Source organism: Crinia signifera, chromosome 1 (genome assembly GCF_055691185.1).
Source record: "Crinia signifera chromosome 1, ASM5569118v1, whole genome shotgun sequence".
NCBI lineage: Eukaryota > Metazoa > Chordata > Amphibia > Anura > Myobatrachidae > Crinia > Crinia signifera.
This window is the reverse complement of record NC_139217.1, coordinates 241,220,520-241,244,648: the sequence shown is the minus strand read 5'-3', so window position 1 is coordinate 241,244,648 and position 24,129 is coordinate 241,220,520. Positions and strand designations below refer to the sequence as shown.

Here is a 24,129-nt window from a genome sequence, read left to right as displayed (position 1 = left end):
CTAGATAAGCTACATCTACAGCCCCACCTTGATCTATTACTTTAGTCATCCAGTCAAAAAAGGCAATAAGATTTGGTTGACATGATCTTCCCCCAGTCAACCCATGCTGTTTTGGATCCTGTAAATTGCTGGTTTTGAGATATTCTACAACTCTTTGTTTTAAGAGTGTTGCCATCAATTTCCCTACTACTGATGTAAGGCTCACTGGTCGATAGTTGCTTACCTCTTCCTTGCTTCCACTTTTGTGCAGTGGGACTACATTCGCTGTTTTTCAGTCCTCTGGGATTACTCCAGTTGCTAGTGACTGGTTGAATAATTCTGTTATTGGTTTTACCAGCTCCCCTTTAAGCTCTTTTAGTATCCTTGGATGTATCCCATCTGGCCCCATTGATTTATCCACTTTCAGTTTTGAGAGTTCTGTGAGGACTTTCTCCTCTGTAAATGTACTTGTCTCTCCCTCAGTTTTCTGACTATACTTGCAACTTAACTGTGGCCCCTTCCCCTCTCTTTCAGCAGTGAATACTGAGCAGAAATAATTATTAACCCCTTCACGACATTTGACGTATATATACGTCATGGCCGGGAAGTACTTCCCGACACATGACGTATATATACGTCATGACTTTAAACTGTCACTGCGTCTAGAGACGCAGTGACAGAGGGACGATGTCTGCTGTCCCTGACAGCAGACATGTCCCTGCATGCCCAGGGGGGGCTGCGATGCCGCCCCCCCGTCGGCGATCGCTGTGATTGGCTGTTCAGTGTGAACAGCCATTCACAGCGTTTTCCTGTGTTACCAGCGAATCAGACGCTCGGTAACACAGGTGTCAATCACCGCCGGGCGTCAGGGGGCATGAGGGGGTCATCGGTGACGATGACACCTCACCCCACCCTCACCCCACCTGCCCCCAAGGCTGTGATTGGTCCGTGGGACCCACGGACCAATCACAGCCAAGGCGCGACATTTAAACTAACGGTGACTGCGCTGCAGACGCCATTCCGGTCTGGAATAGCGGGCAGAGCGGTAACCGTGCCTATCTGCCGTGATACTGACCTGATCCTTGCTAATACTTACCTGATCCTTGCAAATACCTTACCTGATCACTTGATCACTGCTTGTAGCGTGCTGGACGCTTCCTGGATCTGACTTCCTGAGACTTCCTGCTGCTGCTGCAGTGTGATAGAGAGATAGAGAGATAGAGAGAGAGATAGAGAGAGATAGAGAGATAGTGACAGAGAGAGATATATTTTGTGTCTGCTACCCCCCCTTTTTGGGGGTGCAGGGGTTTTTTATATATAAATAACTGTCAGTGCTGCTGCTGCAGTGTCATAGAGTGATAGATAGTGATAGATAGTGATAGATAGTGATAGATAGAGAGATTTGTGTCTGCTACCCCCCCTTTTTGGGGGTGCAGGTTTTTTTTTTATATATATAACTGTCAGTGCTGCTGCTGCAGTGTCATAGAGTGATAGATAGTGATAGATAGTGAGAGATAGAGAGATAGAGAGAGATAGTGACAGAGAGTGATAGAGAGTGTATATTTTGTGTCTGCTACCCCCCCTTTTTGGGGGTGCAGGTTTTTTTTTATACATATAACTGTCAGTGCTGCTGCTGCAGTGTCCTAGAGTGATAGATAGTGATAGATAGTGAGAGATAGAGAGATAGAGAGAGATAGTGACAGAGAGTGATAGAGAGTGTATATTTTGTGTCTGCTACCCCCCCTTTTTGGGGGTGCAGGTTTTTTTTTATACATATAACTGTCAGTGCTGCTGCTGCAGTGTCCTAGAGTGATAGATAGTGATAGATAGTGATAGATAGTGATAGATAGTGATAGATAGTGAGAGATAGTGAGAGATAGTGACAGAGAGTGATAGAGAGTGTATATTTTGTGTCTGCTACCCCCGCCTTTTGTGCTGATCACTATATCTGAGGTGATCAGCAACTTTTTGGGGGCGCAGAGGTTTTTTTTTTTATATATACCTGTCAGTTGCTGCCAGTTGCACTGTCAGTTGCACCAAAGGTTGTGCACCTGCTGCCCCTCACTGGTAATCAGTGTCGCATCACTGATCACCTTTTTTTTTTTTTTGTGGGTGCTGTGTGGTCTTTTTTTAATTTTTTTTTTACACACACTGTGATTTTGTGGGTGTCCTGTGGCCACTGTGCGCTGATCAGTGACGTACATCACTGATCAGCTTTTTCGGCACAGGGTTGATCTATTTTTTTTTTTTTTTTATCAAATTCCTGTTGCCTTTGAGCGCTGTTCAGTGACGGACGTTACTGACCAACATCTGTGCTCAATTTTTGGCGCAGGACCTTTTTTTTGTTTTTTTAACCCCTTCAATTTTTTTTTTTTTAACCCCTTCAATTTTTTTTTTTTTAACCCCTTCAATTTTTTTTTTTTGTATAAAGTATTTTTTTTTTCTGCATTACATACACACTACACACTACATAACCCCCGGGTTGAAATAAAGTTTGTACCCCCCCCTACACTATACACGTGTTGAAACATTTCACTACCAGTAACACAAAAATAAAAATGGCATCCCAAATGTCATCCCAAATGTCATCCCAGTCATCCAGAAGAATGTATTCAGTGGAGGAGGCATATGCCATGCTTGCCTCTGACTCTGACACAGCCAGTGAGGCAAGCGGGGAATTTGAAGGATTCGTCTTAAGCTCCTCTTCCTCCTCTGGTGATGAGGGACCCCCTCAAAGACGCCCCCGTAGAGCAGCTGAGACCCCCCCCCAATAATTGATCTCGTATGGACCCCACCACCAGACAATTTTGAGCCCCAGGTTCCTGAGTTTTTGGCCATGCCAGGAATCCAATTTGATTCCACAGGTCTCAGAGAAATTGACTTTTTCAAATTATTTTTCTCTGATGATTTTATAAATTTAATGGTGGACCAAACTAATTTATATGCCCAGCAGTTTATTGCTCAAAACCCCACGTCATCATTTGCTAGGTGGACCCCTGTAGATGCAGTAGAGATGATGACGTTTTGGTGTCTGGTGTTTCATATGGGCATAGTAAAAAAGCCACAAATTAGGCAATATTGGAGTACAGATGTTCTGTACAGCACCCCATTTTACCGTATGGCCATGACTCGGACTCGTTTTGAGACAATCCATAAATTTATACATTACACCGATAATGCACAGTGCCCACCCAGAGATGATCCCACCTTTGACAGGCTATTCAAAGTCAGGCCGGTCATTGATCATTTCAGTGCCAAATTTGCAGAGCTATACATCCCTGATAAATGTATTAGTATCGACGAGTCCCTTATACATTTTAAAGGAAGGGTTAAATTCCGCCAGTACCTTCCCAGTAAGAGGGCAAGGTATGGCATAAAAATGTATAAGCTGTGAGAAAGCACCACAGGGTACACCCACAAGTTTAGGGTATATGAAGGGAAGGATTCAAGAATTGAACCGCCAGAATGCCCCCCCTCCCTCGTAGGTGTTAGTGGAAAAATTGTCTGGGATTTAATGCACCCCTTCCTGGATAAGGGTTATCACCTCTATGTGGATAACTTTTACACTAGCATCCCCCTGTTTAAGGCCCTTGGTTCAAGAGGTACAGCAGCTTGCGGTACTGTGCGCAAGAACCAAAGAGGCCTCCCCAAAACGCACATTGCCCAAGTACTAAGAAGGGGTGAAAGCAGGGGAATATGCACCGAAAATATGTTGTTGGTCAAATATAAGGACAAGAGGGATGTCCTTATACTGACAACAATTCATGGAGACAGTACCACCTCCATCCCTGTACGAGGTACCAGTACCCACACCTCAAAACCAAATTGTATCCTAGATTACAATAAGTACATGGGCGGAGTGGATCTTTCAGATCAGGTACTGAAGCCGTACAGTGCCCTGTGGAAAACAAATATCTGGTACAAGAAGCTGGCCGTGTATATCATCCAGATGGCACTGTATAACGCTTACGTGCTATTCCGTTCTACCGGCCAGAGGGGGACATTTATGCACTTTCAAGAGGAAGTCATAAAGGGCCTAATATTTGGGAACCAGCAGGCAGAGGGCCCCAGTACTTCTAGTACTGGCCCCCGTATTGTACCAGGGCAGCATTTTCCCAACTAAATCCCCTCCACTGCAAGAAAGGGCAGGACACAAAAAAGGTGCAAAGTTTGCTATAAAAAGGGAATAAGAAAGGAAACTATTTTCCACTGTGAAACTTGCCCCGACAAACCCGGCCTATGTATAAAGGAGTGTTTCAAAATATACCACACATCTATGGATTATTAGGTTCATCATTTCACCGTGCTTCGGGGGTCTTGCTAATGCCACATAGCACCCACCATTCATTCCACCAGAATCTGAGCTGCAAAATCCAAAAATCACTCCTTCCCTTCTGAGTCCTGCCATGCACCCAACTGGTATTTTTTGGTCACATGTGAGGCATTGCCATACTCTGGAGAAATGGTGGCACAGATTTTGGGGTGCTTTGTCTCCTTCATTCCTTGTGAAAATGACAAATTTTGAGCCAGAACTGCATTTTTGTGTAAAAAAATGTAATTTTTCATTTTCACTGCCCAGTTGTATCAAAATTGGTGAAACCCCTGGGGGTTTGAAATGTACACTATACCCCTAGATGAATTCCCTGAGGGGTGTAGTTTGCAAAATGGGGTCACTTGTGGGGGGGTTCCACTGTATTGGTAATGCAACATAGCACCCACCATTCATTCCACCAAAATCTGTGCTCCAAAATCCAAAAATCACTCCTTCCCTTCTGAGTCCTGCCATGCACCCAACTGGTATTTTTTGGTCACATGTGAGGCATTGCCGAACTCTGGAGAAATGGGGGCACAGATTTTGGGGTGCTTTGTCTCCTTCATTCCTTGTGAAAATGAAAAATTTTGAGCCAGAAGTGCATGTTTGTGTAAAAAAATGTAATTTTTCATTTTCACAGCCCAGTTGTACCACAATTGGTGAAACCCCTGGGGGTTTGAAATGTACACTATACCCCTAGATGAATTCCCTGAGGGGTGTACTTTGCAAAATGGGGTGACTTGTGGGGGGGTTCCACTGTATTGGTGCTTTGGGAGTCTTGCTAATGCAACATAGCACCCACCATTCATTCCACCAAAATCTGTGCTGCAAAATCCAAAAATCACTCCTTCCCTTCTGAGTCCTGCCATGCGCCCAACTGGTATTTTTTGGTCACATGTGAGGCATTGCCGTACTCGGGAGAAATTGGGGCACAGACTTTGGGGTGCTTTGTCTCCTTCATTCCTTGTGAAAATGAAAAATTTTGAGCCAGAAGTGCATGTTTGTGTAAAAAAATGTAATTTTTCATTTTCACAGCCCAGTTGTACCACAATTGGTGAAACCCCTGGGGGTTTGAAATGTACACTATACCCCTAGATGAATTCCCTGAGGGGTGTACTTTGCAAAATGGGGTGACTTGTGGGGGGGTTCCACTGTATTGGTGCTTTGGGAGTCTTGCTAATGCAACATAGCACCCACCATTCATTCCACCAAAATCTGTGCTGCAAAATCCAAAAATCACTCCTTCCCTTCTGAGTCCTGCCATGCGCCCAACTGGTATTTTTTGGTCACATGTGAGGCGTTGCCGTACTCGGGAGAAATTGGGGCACAGACTTTGGGGTGCTTTGTCTCCTTCATTCCTTGTGAAAATGAAAAATTTTGAGCCAGAAGTGCATGTTTGTGTAAAAAAATGTAATTTTTCATTTTCACAGCCCAGTTGTACCACAATTGGTGAAACCCCTGGGGGTTTGAAATGTACACTATACCCCTAGATGAATTCCCTGAGGGGTGTACTTTGCAAAATGGGGTGACTTGTGGGGGGGTTCCACTGTATTGGTGCTTTGGGAGTCTTGCTAATGCAACATAGCACCCACCATTCATTCCACCAAAATCTGTGCTGCAAAATCCAAAAATCACTCCTTCCCTTCTGAGTCCTGCCATGCGCCCAACTGGTATTTTTTGGTCACATGTGAGGCATTGCCGTACTCGGGAGAAATTGGGGCACAGACTTTGGGGTGCTTTGTCTCCTTCATTCCTTGTGAAAATGAAAAATTTTGAGCCAGAAGTGCATGTTTGTGTAAAAAAATGTAATTTTTCATTTTCACAGCCCAGTTGTACCACAATTGGTGAAACCCCTGGGGGTTTGAAATGTACACTATACCCCTAGATGAATTCCCTGAGGGGTGTACTTTGCAAAATGGGGTGACTTGTTGGGGGGTTCCACTGTATTGGTGCTTTGGGAGTCTTGCTAATGCAACATAGCACCCACCATTCATTCCACCAAAATCTGTGCTGCAAAATCCAAAAATCACTCCTTCCCTTCTGAGTCCTGCCATGCGCCCAACTGGTATTTTTTGGTCACATGTGAGGCATTGCCGTACTCGGGAGAAATTGGGGCACAGACTTTGGGGTGCTTTGTCTCTTTCATTCCTTGTGAAAATGAAAAATTTTGAGCCAGAAGTGCATGTTTGTGTAAAAAAATGTAATTTTTCATTTTCACAGCCCAGTTGTACCACAATTGGTGAAACCCCTGGGGGTTTGAAATGTACACTATACCCCTAGATGAATTCCCTGAGGGGTGTAGATTGCAAAATGGGGTGACTTGTGGGGGAGGTTCCTAACTTTTAGCACTTATGGTGCCTAGAAACCTACATGGTGCCTAAAAAAAAATCTCATAAAAAGGAGGCTCCAAAATCAAGTAGGTGCTCCTTCTATTATGAAGCCTGTGGTTTGGTCAACGTGCACACTAGGGCCACATATATGATATTTTTGAAAACAAAAGAATTGGGGGAATCAATTTTTAGTCACATTTCTCTAGTAAAATCTACTGTATTCGTTAGAAAAATGTATTAAAATTGAAACTCTGCAAAAAAAAAGAAATTTTGAAATTTCACCTACACTTTGTTTTAATTCCTGTGAAACACCTAAAGGGTTAACAAACTTCCAAAATGCTGTTTTGAATACTGTGAGGGGTGCAGTTTTTGAAATGGCATCATTTATGGGGGTGTCTCACATACAAGTCCCTCAAAGTCACATCAGAACTGAACTGGTCCCTAAAAAAATCAGTGTTTGAAATTTTCTTGAAAATTTGAGAATTTGCTATTCATATTGTAAGCCTCCTAGTGTCCAAAAAAATTAAAAGGAAGTTGAAATAATGATGGAAACATAAAGTAGACATATGATCTATGTTAGTTATTAACTATTTTGAGTGGTATGATTATTTGTCTCACAAGCAGAAAATTTAACATTTTGCAAATTGCTAAATTTTCCATTTTTTCACGATATTTTGGTATTTTTCACAAAAAAACACAGACTGTATCGACCCAAATTTACCACTAACTTGAAGTACAATGTGTCACGAGAAAACATTCTCAAAATCACTAGGATAAGTAAAAGCAAAAAAAAGTTATCACCACTTAAGTGAGACATGTCAGATTTGAAAAAAAGGGCTCTGTCATGAAGGCACAAACTGGCTCTGTCATGAAGGGGTTAATATTATCTGCTATTACCTTGTCCCCCTCAAGAAAACTTCCACTCTCTGTCTTCAGTCTAATTATTCCACTTTTTGTTTTTCTCCTTTCACTTATATACCTAAAAAAAAGTTTTCCCCCTTTACCCACTGACTGGGACATTTTCTCTTCAGCCTGTGCTTTTGCACATCTGATTACCTTCTTAGCCTCCTTCTGTCTAACAAGATACACCTCTTTGTCCTCATTCTTCTGCGTCTGCTTAAATTTCTTAAAGGCCAACTTTTTTGCTTTCACAATACTTGCTACTTCTTTTGCAAACCACAATGGCTTTCTTTTTCTTGTGTTTTTCCTAACTTTTTTGACACAAAGTTCTGTTGCTTTTAAAATTGCACTTTTTAATTTTTCCCACTTATCCTTCACTCCTTCCAAGTTCTTCCACTCTGCCAAAGAATCCCTTACAGAGTTTCCCATCTCTACAAAATCAGCTTTTCTAAAATCTAACACCTTTGTTTTTTTGTGCGATGAGTCAGTCTCTGTCTTTATTTTGAACCATACTGCTTGATGGTCACTGGATCCCAGATTTTCACCCACATTTATGTCAGATATTCTGTCACCATTTGTAAGTAATAAGTCTAATATTGCATCCTTACCAATTGCTGGAGGGATGCTCCTTGCAAGGAATTCAGCATGTCCCTACTTCTGGTGGAACTTGCAACAGGCAGCTCCCAGTTTACATCAATTAGATTAAAGTCTCCCATGATTATCACCTCTCCTTTTAATGTCATTTTATTGATGTCCTGCAATAGGCTCTTGTCTAGTTCCTCTTCCTGACCTGGTGGTCTGTAGATCACCCCTATACGAAGAATCGCCTTCTCCCCTGTTTCTATGGACACCCAAAGGGCCTCAGTTTTTTCTTCAATACTTTGTATTAAGGTAGTCTTTATATTTTTTTTTCACATATATTGCAACCCCTCCTCCAATTTTTCCCATTCTGTCCTTCCTAAATAAAGTATATCCTAGTATAGCTATGTCCCAGTCATGATTTTCATTGCACCATGTCTCTGTAATAGCCACAATATTCAGTTCATCCCTTGTCATTATTGCAATTAGTTCTGGGATTTTATTTCCTAAGCTCCTAGCATTTGCACACATAGCTCTTAAAGTTGTGTTTGTTTGTTTGTTAAACACCCATCTTCCCTTTGGGCCTGACCTTATTTATTTATTTACAGTTTCTTATATAGTGCTGCATAATCCGTTGCGCTTTACAATTGGAAACAACAGTGATTAAACAAACTGGGTACAAACCAACATGGAGGTAGGAGGGCCCTGCTCGCAAGCTTAAAATCTATAGGGATAATAGGAGGTATACAGAAGGATAGAATTCCATAGCATGGCAGTCCCATCAGATTACAAGACCTGATGGGATGCAATTAGATATAAATGCTACTGAAGGTTCTGTGGAGGTCCTGAATATGATAAGCTTGTCTGAGGAGGTGAGTTTTTAGGGAACGCTTTAAAGTTTGGTGGCTAGAGGAGAGGCTTAGTGTGCGTGGAAGGGCTCTCCATAAGGTGGGTGCTGCCCGAAAATAATCCTGCAAGTGGAAGTGGAAGCAAGTAATGAGTGTGGATGAAAGACAGAGATCTTGTGCAGAGTGGAGAGGTCGGGTGGGGATATATTTCGAGATAAGCTAAGAGATATAAGTCGGTGTAGTCAGAGTAATGGCTTTGTATTTAAGTAGAAGTATTTCATATTGAATGCGGTAATATACAGGCAACCAATGGAGGGACTGGCAGAGCGGATCAGCAAACGATGGACGTCTAGCCAGGAAGATCAGCCTTGCAGCTGCATTCAAAATGGATTGTAGTGGTGAGAGTATTTTCTTAGGAAGACCGGTAAGGAGGCTATTGCAATAGTCAATGCGTGATCTAATGAGTGCATGGATTAGAGATTTTGCAGTGTCTTGTGTAAGGTACAGACGAATTTTGGATATGTTTTTTAGATGCATGTAACAAGATTTAGAGACAGATTGAATGTGAGGAATGAAGGACAGTTCAATGTCAAGGATGATCCCTAGGCAGCAAGCTTTTGAAGTAGGATTAATTGTTGTGTTCACAACAGTGATATAGATATCAGGTTAGTAACTACTCTTGGCTGGTGGTAATATAATTTATTCTGTGTTCGAAATGTTGAGTTTGAGGTGGCGAGATGACATCTAAGATGAAATGGCAGAAAGACATTCAGAGACACAGAGCAATACTGATGGTGACAATTCCGCTGAGGATAGATAGATTTGACTATCATCAGCGTACAGATGATACTGAAATCCAAAAGAGTTGATTAGTTTCGCAAGTGAGGAGGTATAGATTGAGAAAAGCCGAGGACCTAAGACTGGGCCTTGTGGTACTCCAACAGACAGAGGAAATGAGGAGGAGGTAGAATCAGAGAAGCAAACACTGAAACAGCAATTAGCTAGGTAGGAAGAGAACCAAGAAAGGGCTGTGTTCTGAAGACCTAGGGACTGTAGTGTTTGTATGAGAAGAGAGTGGTCGACAGTGTCAAAGGCAGCTGAGAGTTCTAAAAGAATAAGAAGTGAGAAATGGCCTTGAGATTTAGCAGCGGCCAGATCATTGACAACTTTAGTCAGTGCTGTCTCTGTGAAGTGTTGAGAGCGGAAGCATGACTGAAGTGGGTTCAATAAGTTGTAGGAGTTAAGAAAGTTTTTGGGGAATGAGTGTAGGCAAGTCTCTCAAGTAGTTTTGAGAGGCATCGGAGCTGAGAGATAGGACGGTAGTTAGAGAGAGAGGCAGTTTGGATCAGAATTGTGTTTTTTTTAGAATAGAAGTAATAAGTGCATGCTTGAACAGAGAAGGGAAGATACCAGTAGAGAGCGAGAGAGAGGTTACAGATTTTAGTTAAGCTTGTGATAAGCACAGGAGACAGAGCTTTACTGACTTGTAATTGTATAGGATTAAGAGGAGACCTTCCTTTTGCCACAAGTTTAGACATTAATTTTGCTTTACTCTTGCCTTGAGTGACGAGAGCAGACATATATTATCTCTAACTGCGGATAAGACTGGATCGAAACTGCCAACACTGGGAAAGTCTAATTTGCTGCCCTTTGTCATTTTTTTTTTTTCATTTCTCTGTGTGAGCCACTGCATACTCACCATATTTCATTCTCATTATGAATACAGCCAACCCTTTGGGTCGGCTTGATTCCTTGCCCCAAGGTAGCACAACCTCACTCTGTGAACTTCTATTTTCCATTGTTCAACTAATGCCTCTTTCGGCGATCTTTAGTAATGAGAATTAGTTGTTCACCACTAGCGTTGGTAGATGAATTTCCCGAGTACATCCAAAAACTCCTTCTCAGTAGGGCACCACTTGTCTGACAATTAAACAAAAAGCGTGCACTATGAGGGTAACTTTTACTCAATCAAGTGCTGTGTCTAACCAATGCCTCATCCGACGCTCTTTAGTTACCTGTGCAGCCGCATGGACCAAATTTCAAGCAATACAAGAAAACCTGTTTTTCCTGTATTCTACAAAATCAGTATCTGAGAATCTAGACAGGCTCCTTGGAATCTGCTTTATCCTCTTTTCCCTACTCAATAGGTATAACTTAATTTGTGTAAAGCAAAAAAGCGTACCCACGATAGGGGCTGCACTCTTTAGCGTAGAGTCTTACACCCACCGTGTGTCTCCTTTAGCACACTTCTTCCTACAGTATTTCTATAGCACTATGGGACGCATCGTCATACTCCCATCAACCCCGTGTAGATACATTCTAGGTCCCTGACCAGTGTTATCTGAGCACTCTTTGCTCTTGGGATTTTTTTAAAATACAAAATATATATTTCTGTACAGAAAAATTTCCATGGTTGGCAGGTTTTCGCTAGATGTCATATGAGCATAAACCCCTTAAATAACAATGTAGGAATTTCATAAAATACTTGACTCGAAAACCAAAACAATGACAAAAAAGGAAATTACCGTATTAATAACAGTCCTATCAACAGTATAAACTTGTATACTGCTTAATAATATTTGTAATCAATACCGCCCACTGCTGGGCTACCACATGCTCTGCGTATGCAGTGCCCGTGAACAACCACGTGTATGCACGTGTTTGTCACATAATCACGTTCACAGGCCAATGAATGATCATCCGCACGTATTCTGCAGCGTATTGTGAGTTTGTGACCGTGCTTCACACATGCGCTGGTTGCGCAACGTGCGAAAGTAGTCCCGTACTCTTTCCGCAAGTTACATACAAAGGCCAAATGCCCAATGTAAGCACGTTTTCACATTGCTTCACGCACGTGCGTCCCTTACATAATACACTGCAGACGCTTCCTATTACTGTGTGGTCCCAAGCCTACTGCCACATGGCAGTGTCTTTCATCAATAACCAACGATACAATTTGTAGTTTTACACAAAAAAAAATCCTCTATGCACAAAACAGGCCTTTGCCTAAACATGTGCAAATATATCGCTCATGTGCATGTTCCACTCGTACAATTTACTCGTAACTTCAAGCAATTCAAACAATATGCCCCATTTTTACTTGTGGCAAACAGAAGTGTAACAAACCCAGTTTAAACACAGTATATACTTATTTCACACATCTCACTTTTTGAAACTTGACTTATTGTCCACGGGTTTGCCTTAGCACCTTTTTAAAGCTCTGTACCAATGCATAATTGGCCTTTCCAGCAAGGGTTAAATGACATTACTCCCACCCTTTTGCTGGTAAGCTTAACCCTGCATATGGTACAGTGCTTTAAAGTATGTAACGACCGGATGCGCCCTCAACTATGGAAAACCATACATATTTAATCCGATAGACAATAATCAAGTTTTGCAGGGATCGTTTCTGTAAAACCTCCGCTTATTGCAAATAAATTTCACAAGATTTCGTATAAATTTTGAATAAGGGTACAAAGTCCTTATCCATGTATTTAGTCCCTAATGGACACAAAGGGGTAACAAAATATAAAGAGATCACACAGTATACAATCCTTATACAATATAACAATATAACAATACATAACAATATAACAATAATAAGGAAAAGGGGAAAAAACAAATGCAAGTTCAATCAGCTACAATACAACCACATACATACATACATACATAAAGTACAGTTACCGTCTCTCACTCGCAAGCGCCACCCCAGACCAGGTTTCTGTATTCAGTCTGAGCACAGTCAAAAGGTCCAGACAATGGGACACAATAAAGTTCTAAATTGGTCAAGAGGTCAGATTTCACCTCTTCTTATTTGGTACAGTAAGGATGCACAGCTGGGTCTTTGCTCAAGGCTTCGTCATCATGTCCAGGGGTCCCTGCTGCGCAACTGGTTTCAACTGGATTCCTTCTGTTACTCATTTCTCATGGCAATGTACAGATTATTATATATCCATAACTTCTGGGATCCATAACTTCCGGGATACAAGGATTGATATTACTCGTAGTGGAGAGGGTATGGAAATCATAAAGGATGTAGTCCTGTGCGCGCCAAAGGTGTGCAGGCTCCTGGAAAGTGGGTGTGGCTACTGGAAAGAGGGTGTGTCTTTAAGTTAAGTGTACCACACCACATACCCTTTATACACATTATATACCACAATAGTAGGACCCTTACACATTATGTCATATGGTATGAGCCAAAATTACACATATTGCCCACTGTTAGCCACAGTAGTAGCTTTTCTTACCCATAATACCCCCACTGTTGCACTCAGTAGTAGCGCTGCGAAACACCAGCACCAGCGAGAGAGGGGGAAGTGTGGGGAAAGAGATGGTGAGCAAAGAGACAGAGGAGAAAAAGAGGGGGAAAGAGAGAGAGATATTAGAGAGGTTTGAGAGAGGACAGCGAGAAATAGCGGGCAGAGAGGGTGGGGGAGCATTGGAGGTAGAGATATAAGAGAGGGAGCTCAGGGAAGAGATGGACTAGGTAGGGGGGGGAGCATGGGAGGGTAAAAAAAGAGGAGAGAGGGAGAAAGCACAGGAAAGAGAGAGGGAGTGAGGGAAAATGAGAAGGAGAAAAAGAGAAGGGGGTATGCTGGGGAGAGAGCACCTGAGATAGAGGGAGGATGTGGTGAAGCAAGGGAGAGAGATAGAGGAGATACTATAGCAGGGAGGGAGAGCACAGGAGAGATGAGAGCCAGGTGGGGTGGGGGAGGGTGTAGGGCGGCTGGTGCAGCTGTACTGAACAGCTGGGGACACAGTGGATGAAGGAGCGGCAGAGCAACTGAGGCATACAGCCTGCCATGCACAGACTCTCAGGACATAGTGGCAACGGGGCAGGCGGTGGGGAGGCTGTGGGGAGGCTGGCTGCAGGACAAACATTTTATCCGCAGACCCCGGCCAGCGTCTCTGTGTCCAGACTCCCCAGTGTCCCCAGTTCCCAGGCCGTGTGACCTGTCGGCATCTAAGGAGGTTGGCTGGGAGGCGGCATCCACGTACTGGCTCCTCTGCCCCGCACAGATCATGTGTGCAGGGGAGGAGAGCCAATAATCACAGACAATGCTGGGAAACAAGGGCGGGCTTACAGGCTGACTGGCAGCCAGCCCAGCCCTACTACTATATACAGTGTCCGGGTGTCAAATTCATAGTTAAAAAAAAACAGTAACTAAATGACAGGGGGGGGGATGGGGGCACGTGCCAGGGTTCCCCCCCCCCCCCCTAAATACGCCTATGATTAATAGGTTACGATTGAAGCTTTATAGAAGAATAAATAAAAAGCATCTACCTAAAACTGGTAAAATGGAACATGAAATTGAGGGATTACGGAATGCAGCTATAAACTATTTAGTAAAAAAAAATGCACAAGTGCATCTGGTAACAATAATGCTATTGCTATATCATTTTGGAAACAAACAAAATAATATATACTCCCTAGAACATATTTGATGACTATTACTGGAAAAGTAAATCAGTAAGTAGCATCTGTACCATTTTTATCTGAATATATATATATATATATTCTGCTGTTCAATTTATTTTAGGTGAAGTGAAAATAATTAAAAATGGTATATACAGTGTATATATATATATAGTGCACACACACATACATACATACATACATACATACACACACACTCACACAACTGCAGTAATGTGGTTTATGTAACATTTTCCACTTTCTCCTGCAGCTATCACAGCATTATTTGTTCCCATGTTATAAGAGCTGCCTTAGACACGCTGCTTGGCATTGCCCTTTTAAGAGAAAGAAAAAACACACGCACACGCCATCTCATCAGGGTGGGAGGACTGGACAATTCCTGGAACAGCTGAACAAAAAAAAAAAAGAAAGAAGAAAAAAAAAAAAAAAGCAGCTCTGGCTGTTTCAAGATCCCCCATTAGAAAATGTGCCTGATTTGTGGCCAATGCTTTGGGATGTAAAAAACTGAAGGGGTAGCTATGGAGATAGAGAGAGCATTGCTGGCTGCTTCCTTTGACAGGTGTTGAGTAGGAAAAGTCTCAAACAAGCATGTATGCCAAAGGGAAAGGATCCACTGTCCCTTCTGATAGCCAGGCAAGGGAAAAGTAAGTGTAATTCACTGCATATCACTCGCTGCTGTATTTCCATTCTCCGTGCAGGCAAGATGAATGGGGGCTGAGGAATAAAGTGCAGGGATGTATGCTTTAGGTGGGGATGGGGAGTTATGGCTCAGATCAGCAATGTATGCTCTGTTAATGCTGTTATCCTATGTACAGCCATATATTGTTGTGTTGTTTTCATTGCTGCAACTTTGGTATCCCATACTCCTCCACTTACTCATGTTCTCGCACATGCCCCCCGTACGTAGAAACAATGTAGCGAGTTTAGCAGTGTTATCACCCTGTGTAATCACTCTACCATCTATCCTGGATCAGTCCTAGCATTTTGTTCTTCCTAGAACCGATGTTGTTGTCTCGTTGTGTAGTGTGTCTGATTGTGCTATTGGCAAGTACAGTATATACGGTCTGTGAGATGCTTCTGTTCTCCATCAGATGTGTGACCGCGGAGTACAAAGCTTTGTCCCGCACTTCTCCAAACTGGAGGCAACTTTGCTCACACATGGACAAAGATCCTAATATTGCTCTTACCGGAGAGACCTCTTCCCCGCTCATCTGTATACCGCATGCGGGATGGGTTATTGCTTACAGAAAGTTCATCTGCAACATAGCCTTTTAAATAAACCACATTGATAGCTATTGATTTGGGATCATTTGCTTCTGGCAATTCCCTGCTAAGATTTTATTTTATTTTTATTTTTTTTTCACTTAAAAACTTTTACAGTGTTTTGTCCCGTTACACAGCTGACACTGTATCTTCTGAATTCTCTTCATTGTTGGATCTTGAATACCGTGGGTCTTTAATTACAGCTGATTGTGAGGTTTCATTTAATTGTAGGCAGAGCTTTGTTATGGATTTGTGTGCAGGGGGAGGAGTGCATTGTGTGTGTGAATATATATATATATATATATATATATATATATATATATATATATATAATGTATATGTATGTAAATGTTACCTTGTTGATGAGCATTTTATTACGGATCTTTATAAATACACAATGTTTTATATTTAAACAGTTCATTATTTGTCACGATTTATGTGGTTTTTGGAGAGTTATGATTATTTAGTTGTGATTATATCATTTTAAGTTAATATGTATGTAAAAAAAAAAAATATGAGTGAAGAAGTCAATGTGCCAACATGCTAGAAGTCCCCCTCTGTGCTTTAATATTTTGAATGTCATTAAATCCTATAAGCACTTTGGCATGTTTAGCCACTTGCTTGAGCCCAGTAACTACCAATTGTTCTATTTGTTTTTTTTTTCCTTCACTTAAACTTCTGGTATAGTAGAGTTTTCATCTAGTCCCTGTGTTTAACTTGATGGCTTTCACTTTGCAACAGCATGCTTTCCCCTCCCACCCCCAAACAACACAATGTAAAGCCCAGGTTCCAGCTCAGGGAGGGATGCCCCATACAGAGCCAGCTGTAACAATAACCTGCTGTATAATCCTAGCTCTCATTTTTTTTTTCAAAGTCATTTTATCTCCTGTATTTATATGCATGGAATCTAGGACCCCCCCCCCCCTCTTTAAAAAAAAAAAAAAAAAAGAAGAAGAAGAATCCACCAGCTTTTAGAGGTTAATCTGTGGTGTTAGTCTTTCAAACCTTAGCTTTCTTTTGGCGTGGGTGATTTGGCACCTTCTCTGGGGCACCGTTGCATGGAAGCAGAGCAATAAATGGTTAATTTCCTTGTTATTGTGGCAAGACAAAGCTGACACTCCACCTCTGCCTCCTCCTGGTTTTCTCAAGCTCCGGACAATAATTCCACTAAGAATATGGATTTACATATCATTTCTTTCTCAGAGGAGTGGCGCCAGCTGATTTCTAATGGTCACACTTTTCCATTTATGTATGAGATATTATAGACTTTTAGGATCAGATATGATCACAATGTCTGAAAAATTAAAATGAACGTATTTATGTTACACTGATACAATTCTTTTGATAAGTGTGTTTTCTTTTACATGAGGTGAGGAAAAAAAAGGTCAGGTACAAAACAGCAACCCATATGTAAATATTGACATAAAAGTTCATGATGCATGCATTCATTACCCCCATACAAGCAACATTAGGGATATTGCACCAAAGATCACTGCTCAGTACATATACTTTGTGTTGTTCTCCTGGCATTTTTCCAGTTTTTTGTTGTTGTTTACATTTGTGTGTCCCCTCCTCCTTTGCTTTGTTGTTTGGCTAGTCTTCCTGTTCTACATGTAACATGGGTATAGTAGAGTAGTTTTCTTGTAACCTAAAAGATTTTTTCAGTTTGTTAAAACCAATTGTAAAACATGGATGCTCCTTTTATAATGAATGCATATTAACTTCATGTCCTGTTTATTGAGTGTGTGTGTGTTCCACACCTCATTCTTAATATATGTGTTCTCTGTATGCTGCATATTATACGCGATTATGTTTTACATTTCATGGTTAAAAATAGCTTGGATAAATTCAGTAAAATATGTTTGTGTGTAATAAATATATATAATTATACTGGTTAGCCTGACATATATACTGACATGACATGTGGGTACTGTGCTCTGACCTGCTAATTACACTTGTGATCAGTGGTGTAATCAACACACAGGTACCAAGATCAATACCTGGATCAGTTTGTCATAGTATATTCTGTATATCATGTGATACAGTATATGGAAATTCTGATTAAATGTTCATCTAAATGAATGCCTTTAAAGTAGCTGCGGCATAATTTAAGTACAGCAGTGAACGCAAGTGACTGATATTTCTGTGTAAAAGGACATTTTGAAAAATTGGTTTTCCTGGACTACTGTATGTAAACTCCATCCCTCTCATTTCCTAATGATTACTATTTGCCTGATAGATGGGCAGTGGTAATGGCCAACTGTTGGATTAAGGGGTATTCTATTGGCAGCGGTAATTTACCACTGCTAAAACATTTGCTGGGGGCTATCCAGTTGGCACCAATAATTGGCACTTATTGGGGAACCTTCATTTGCTACAGTATATCCATCCCTAGGCACAAGCACGATGGCACAAGAAATCCAGAACTTATCACGGATCCCATGTGTTATGGCCCAATAGTGGTCCTTTTATGTACAGTAAAAACAGCCTATAATTGGATAGGCAGAAAGTGACCATTGGTAAAACATCAGGCTGTTTTTATTGAGTAAAAAAAAAAAATATCACTTCTAATTGGATACCCCCCCTAAGAAATTAATGGAGGATAACATACATTTCAATAGAAGCCATATATTTTCATCTGGAATAACAAAATGTTGGGGGTTTGGCGATTATTGGAAAATACCATCCCAAACTGTCAATACAGGTCAGTGTTTTAACCGTTTCAAGTCCAATATCTAGTCAGGCTCAACAGTCCTAGCGCTAGTAGCAGATCCAATAGTGAGCCACTGTAAAATAAGAACATTAACATAATTCAATGTTCAATGTAGACCATTTTTGAATAAAAAAAAAAAATACGATTAATTTAAACCAGACTGTTTGAATTGCAAAAAAAGGTTGAGACTGCAAAAGGTTAAGCAGATTCATTCTTGAGTCCAGAGGGTTAAATCACTTAGGGTACTAATTAAGTCACCTGTGCTTGAGCATGGATGTCTTTGAAACCTGGACTGTAATGGCAGAGTTTGTGAATCTCTGCCTTACAATATAGCAACTTAAAAGAACTTTCTCATTTGTTCCAGCCATGTTCCTCACAAACCACATGGAAATGTTAACACAAACATCTGTTTATTAATTTACACGAGTGTTTAAAGTGAGGATTAAGTATTAGAGGAGAATGTGAGGTGTTTTTCAGAATTTGTATACAGTGGTCACTGTTTTTCTCCTGAAAAAAATCAAGCATAAACCAATTGGAAACATCTTTATTTTTTTTCAAAATCAATACTAAAGCTCCCAAAGCACAGTGAGTATGACTGTGGAAAGGGTCACAGGGGCTAGGGCTTGGATATGTGTGGGAATTAATTTAGCAAATTTTGAAAGCTTGATAATGTATAACTTTTTTGTTTAGTTTAATATTGTTAATTGGCTGACCAGTAGGTGGCACTGTTATAATGCCTGTCAGGTGATCTTTACATTATCTTAACAAACCAGTGAACATAGCAGCTCCCATTCATTAAAATAAATATTTTTAATTTTAAAATAAATCCATTAAAAAATAAACTCTTCATAAAAATTTACTAATCTATGGAATGGTTTCCTTATAGCTCTGTATTTTTTTTTTTTGTATTATAAACCATCATGTCCACAAAAAAAAGAACCTGTGCTGTGTGGTATATTGATACCCCTTTCACATTGCAGCTTTAACACGGTATATTGCCGGGTTTTTTTACCGTTTTAAATTGGGAACAGCTGCAGTGTGAAAACTCCATTGTCAATTTACCAGTTACAGAATACCAGTATTTTGAAAGGTGTTAAAAGCAGGATCCTACACATTTCTGAGCCCTTTTCCCTGCAGTATGAACAGCTCAGAAACGATATTTGCTACAAATGATAACCACACAAGGGTGATACAGCTCAGAAACGATATTTGCTACAAATGATAACCACACAAGGGTGATAGGTTATCTCCCTGCATGATCCCCACCCACAAGCAGGAAATAAACAATTAAAATGACATTGTATGGCTTTCTATGGGTGAAACGGGTTGAAGCTGCAATATACCGTTTACAACATGCAATATGAAAGGGGTTTAACTGGCTTTTGACCCGATTTAATACACTTTTACAAAAATGGGTTGAAAGCAAGTTTGCAATGTGAAACCAGTATTAGTTGATTATTTAGGGATCTATGCTTGTATAATCATGGTACAGGCACGATTATCACCAAATCTACATTTTCTGTGAAGCATTGGAATAGGATGAGGCTTCCGGAGAAGTTTTCAGGAATGCCTTAACTGCTACAAAGTGTTGAATGCCATCTGAAAATGCCATTACCCTACATGGACAAGCTCTGAAGAACCATGGATTCTGGAGCTTGGTACATACTATAGGGGTCTCTATAGGCGTTTCTATAATGGGTACAGCATATGCGGTGCACATGGGCCCCTGGAGGGGGGCCCACACAGCACCCACATATAGTTACCCCTCAGGAGCCCTGCGGAGGCGTTTTTGGAACAAAGACCCAAATCACTAGAAAAATGGGCGCTGCAGACATTTCCGCGTGATTTGCACAATGGATATGTCCCCAGGAACAATGCGTGGGCGGCATATTCCCAGACACGTGCACATACGCAGTAGACTCTGGCATAATGCCAGAGTCTAATCCCCATTACAGAGGAGGAGGCCCGCAGTAGAGGCTGCACAAGGGTCCTCTCCTCTCTTAATACACCCCTGAGCCACTATTAAGAAAAATGGACACTGTGGTCTAAAGCAGTGGTCCTTAATGCACATCACCAGCCAAATTTAGGCACAGTTGACTTAATTTCAGGGTTGCCTACCCTCCCGGAATGGATGAGAGGCTCCCAGAAATCGCCACCCCCCCCCCTCCCCCCCCAGAAAGGTGTGCAACCCTCCTCAATATCGCCCCCCACCCCCACCCCACACACACCTCGCTGCTTTTCGGGGGGGAGGGGGGGTTAAATATGCAAATTGTGTCATTTAGCCCCACCCCTCCTCGAACACCCACGAATTGCGGCATGTTCCGTACTGAGGGGACGGGGCTTGATGATGTCTACATCAGGCCCCGCCCCCCTGAAGTGCTGCTGACAGTCTCCTCTCTGGGCTTCTCCCGGAGAGGAAACTTTACAAGTAGGCAACCCTGCTTTATACCTCAGTCAGCTTTCCTATACCATCTGTGAAAAAACAGGGACTGCCATAAAATCTGGACTGTTGGTGTGCCTTGAGAACTGCCAACAGGTTTAAAGCACTTTTGCAAAATATACCTATAATATCTATAGATTGTAAGCTTGTGAGCAGGGCCCTCCTACATTTTGACTGTCTGTAAATACCATGTCTGTTGTATCACTGTCTCCTTTGTAAAGCGCAACGGAATATGCTGCGCTATATAAGAAACTGTGGTACTTTTATGTTAGTTGGGTGCCCACTAAGAAATTTGCTTAGTTTTACGCATCCCCTCGTGGGGCTCGCCACGCTTCGGGCTCCATCATATAAAATCTACTCCATGCCGTCATGGATAGTGGGGGTATGAGCATACTTACTATAGTTGGCGCTCAACTGACATATAAGTACCGAAACTGTTAATAAATACAGTGGCGGAACTATAGCACCGCAGCCACCGCCACCGCGCGGGTGGGGGGGGGGGGCGCTGTGCATATGGGGGCGCCGGGGGCTGCGGTGCTATAGTTACACCTCCCCCCAATCTCCCGCAGGCTTACCTATTTCGCTGGTCCCGGCGGCTCCGTTCTTCTGCTGAGGACCACCACAAAATGGCCGCCCCCATATAGCACACAGTTTACTGAAACTGTCTGCTGTATGGGGGCGGCCATTTTGTGGTGGTCCCCAGCAGAAGAACGGAGCCGCCGGGACCAGCGCGAAAGTTAAGGCAGCGGGGAGCGCCCCCCCCCTATCGGCGGGGGTGCGCCCAAAACGTAGCTACGACGCTGAATAAATAAATAAATATCTCCTGCTTGAATCTTTTAAAACAATGCAGAGGCTACAGTATATGTATAAACTAGTTAGAAAAGGAGATTGATACGTAACCTCTCCTCCGCCCCCTCCCTTGGTGACTAGTGCAGGTTTAAGTATATCCGTGCTTGGCCATAGGTAACTGAATTACCACCTCAGTCAATTTTGATTTAAAGATCTATGATGTGCTATGAGTATACTTAAAAGCTGGATGGTCATGGAGACTTGAGTACCACGTTTGGGAACCTCAGGAGTCCGGACTGGTGTAATATGTGAAAACAAATTATAAAATAAAATGCTTCCGTTTCTCTGTAGATTGCCTGCACCATCCAGGTTTTTCCATTCTATGTCCGTACATAAGAATAAGTTGCCTGTATATAAAGGGCTTTCGTCATTCAAACAATGTTAAATGGCAGTATTATTTAATCACACCTGTTGTTTAATAAATGCGTACTGCAGGAGATGTCACATATATCTACCGTGTTAGGAGAAGAAATACTGGATACCGTAGTCCCTATTATCAAATGAGCGTGCAGTCTGTTCCAATTTACCCATCTCTGAGAAAATATACTAACCACATGTCGACATTCAGTCATGTCGACCTAGTGGTGTCGACCTAGTTGTTGGAGACCTAGTGGCCGTATCCCATCCAAACACCATTAACCATTGGTCAGCATGGTCTATTGTAATGAATGTGATGTATACACAGTGTACCCATAACTATATAACTGCTTCATGTAGGAGATGGAGTTGGACAGTATATTAACCAAGTTGTATTGCATATCCAATTTGAGTAGATGACAAACTAAGGCCCTTATTCTGATCGGTGAGGATATTCCCGCATTCTTACGGTGCGGTCCGCACGCCACGGTGTTCTGCCGCGTGCGGCCATCGTCCGTAGAAACGCCCACGGGTCCTCCGCATTCGGACGGACTCACTCTTTAAGAACAGGGCGTGTTTACGGACGACATACAAACCATGCGTGTGCGGGAGAAACACTCAGATTCTGCACGGTATTACAGAGTATTACAGAGTATGCTCGGGAATACCGCATCCGAACGGGAGCCAAGCGGTGCTACCGCACGTAAGCGGAGTATTTACGCCAAACAACCCACTATTATGTATCTTCTGCAATACATCACATGACCCACTTATTCAATTACCTATCCTCATAAAAAACTGCTTATTTGGAATTGTAATCAATTAGATGCCAATATATCCTTACAAGCATGCCTAACACATGCATTGCACACATTAACCCTTACAGCAATTGAAGTGCAATGGTTTCAATTAAAGCACTGACAAGCGTCCTATTAGTGAGTAATGAGTAAAGGAGTCGATTCTATTGGGTTCAGGTGTTAATGCTTGTAGTCATTAGGCGTACGTTCGCCTACCGCATGAACGAGTGGTGTCCGCAAAGCAATAGTACACTTGTGGACACCGCACATTTCTTCCCTTTTTGATCGCGTGCATTCGGAGTGCTATCCGAATGTACGCCCCCCAACATAAGTGTACTCCCCCGTGTCCGCCCATGTTTCCGCCCCGTTTTGCCCACTTTGAAACTACGCCCATGTGTCATTCCGCATGACGCCCATAATACGCCCATATTTCCCGACTGATTGCGGGGAACAGTTTTGTACGGGATTTGGCCGAACAGGTACGGAGTCAAGGCGTGGCACATGCGCGTTGCGTTCTCCACGCATGCGCAGACGCCGTAAAGACGCGATCCGAAAGTATGCGGTAAAGTACGCGTCAATCAGAATAAGGGCCTAAGAGGCAATCATCATTATACACTTGTCAGAGACTTTGTCCAACTATTTAGGTCACTTTCACTACAGGCAGCCAAATCTATTCAGCTGATTATAAGTAAGCCAAATTTCATAATTCTCAAATTGCTACCAATTTATCTAAGACTTAGCAAATCATTAGCGTTCACTGGAAATTGGGCTGATACCAGTTATACACATACATATACAAGGAGTTTACAGTCTCTTAGACAATGTTTTCTGGTGTAATTCATGAACCACTGTGACTGTTAAGGCCCCCATACACCAGATGACATTTGACCTGAACGTCCAATCTCGACTGGTCATGTGATGGATCGCACAATGCACACGGTCATGCGAGACATGAGGTTGGCCCCCAGATGAGACGTGCTGCACGTCTCATTAGTCGGCTCTCATTATGGTCGTAAGCAGATCATATGTTAAGCACATACGATCGCTCGGTCGACTGCTCCACGACCTGAATAAGATCAGATCATATGCAGGTCATCCTAATGTATGGCCAGCTTTATCAATAAGCCGGGTCGCTGTGGGGAGCTTTCACACTGCAAATGCCGGGTCGCTCCCGGGATGGACCCATGTCCCGATCCTGTGTGTCCCCCAGCGTTTGCGGTTTGAAAGCGGTATTCTTTAACAAATGCAGACTGTACAGTGAATAATTTAAACGTAAAATATTTTTTTTTAGATCTGCTGCAAAATTACATTTAGAGAATGATCTT

At 42.2% G+C, this 24,129-nt stretch overlaps 1 protein-coding gene across 1 annotated transcript in view; it reads left to right on the top strand.

Moving 5' to 3' along the window:
• The first annotated feature begins 14,856 nt into the window (after positions 1-14,856).
• Positions 14,857-24,129, top strand: part of SSBP4 (single stranded DNA binding protein 4) — a 360,544-nt gene continuing 351,271 nt past the window's right edge. The window contains exon 1 of the mRNA XM_083179459.1: positions 14,857-15,029. Coding sequence (XP_083035585.1) covers positions 14,974-15,029 — 56 coding nt within the window. The 5' untranslated portion in view covers positions 14,857-14,973. The remainder of the gene's footprint in view (positions 15,030-24,129) is intronic.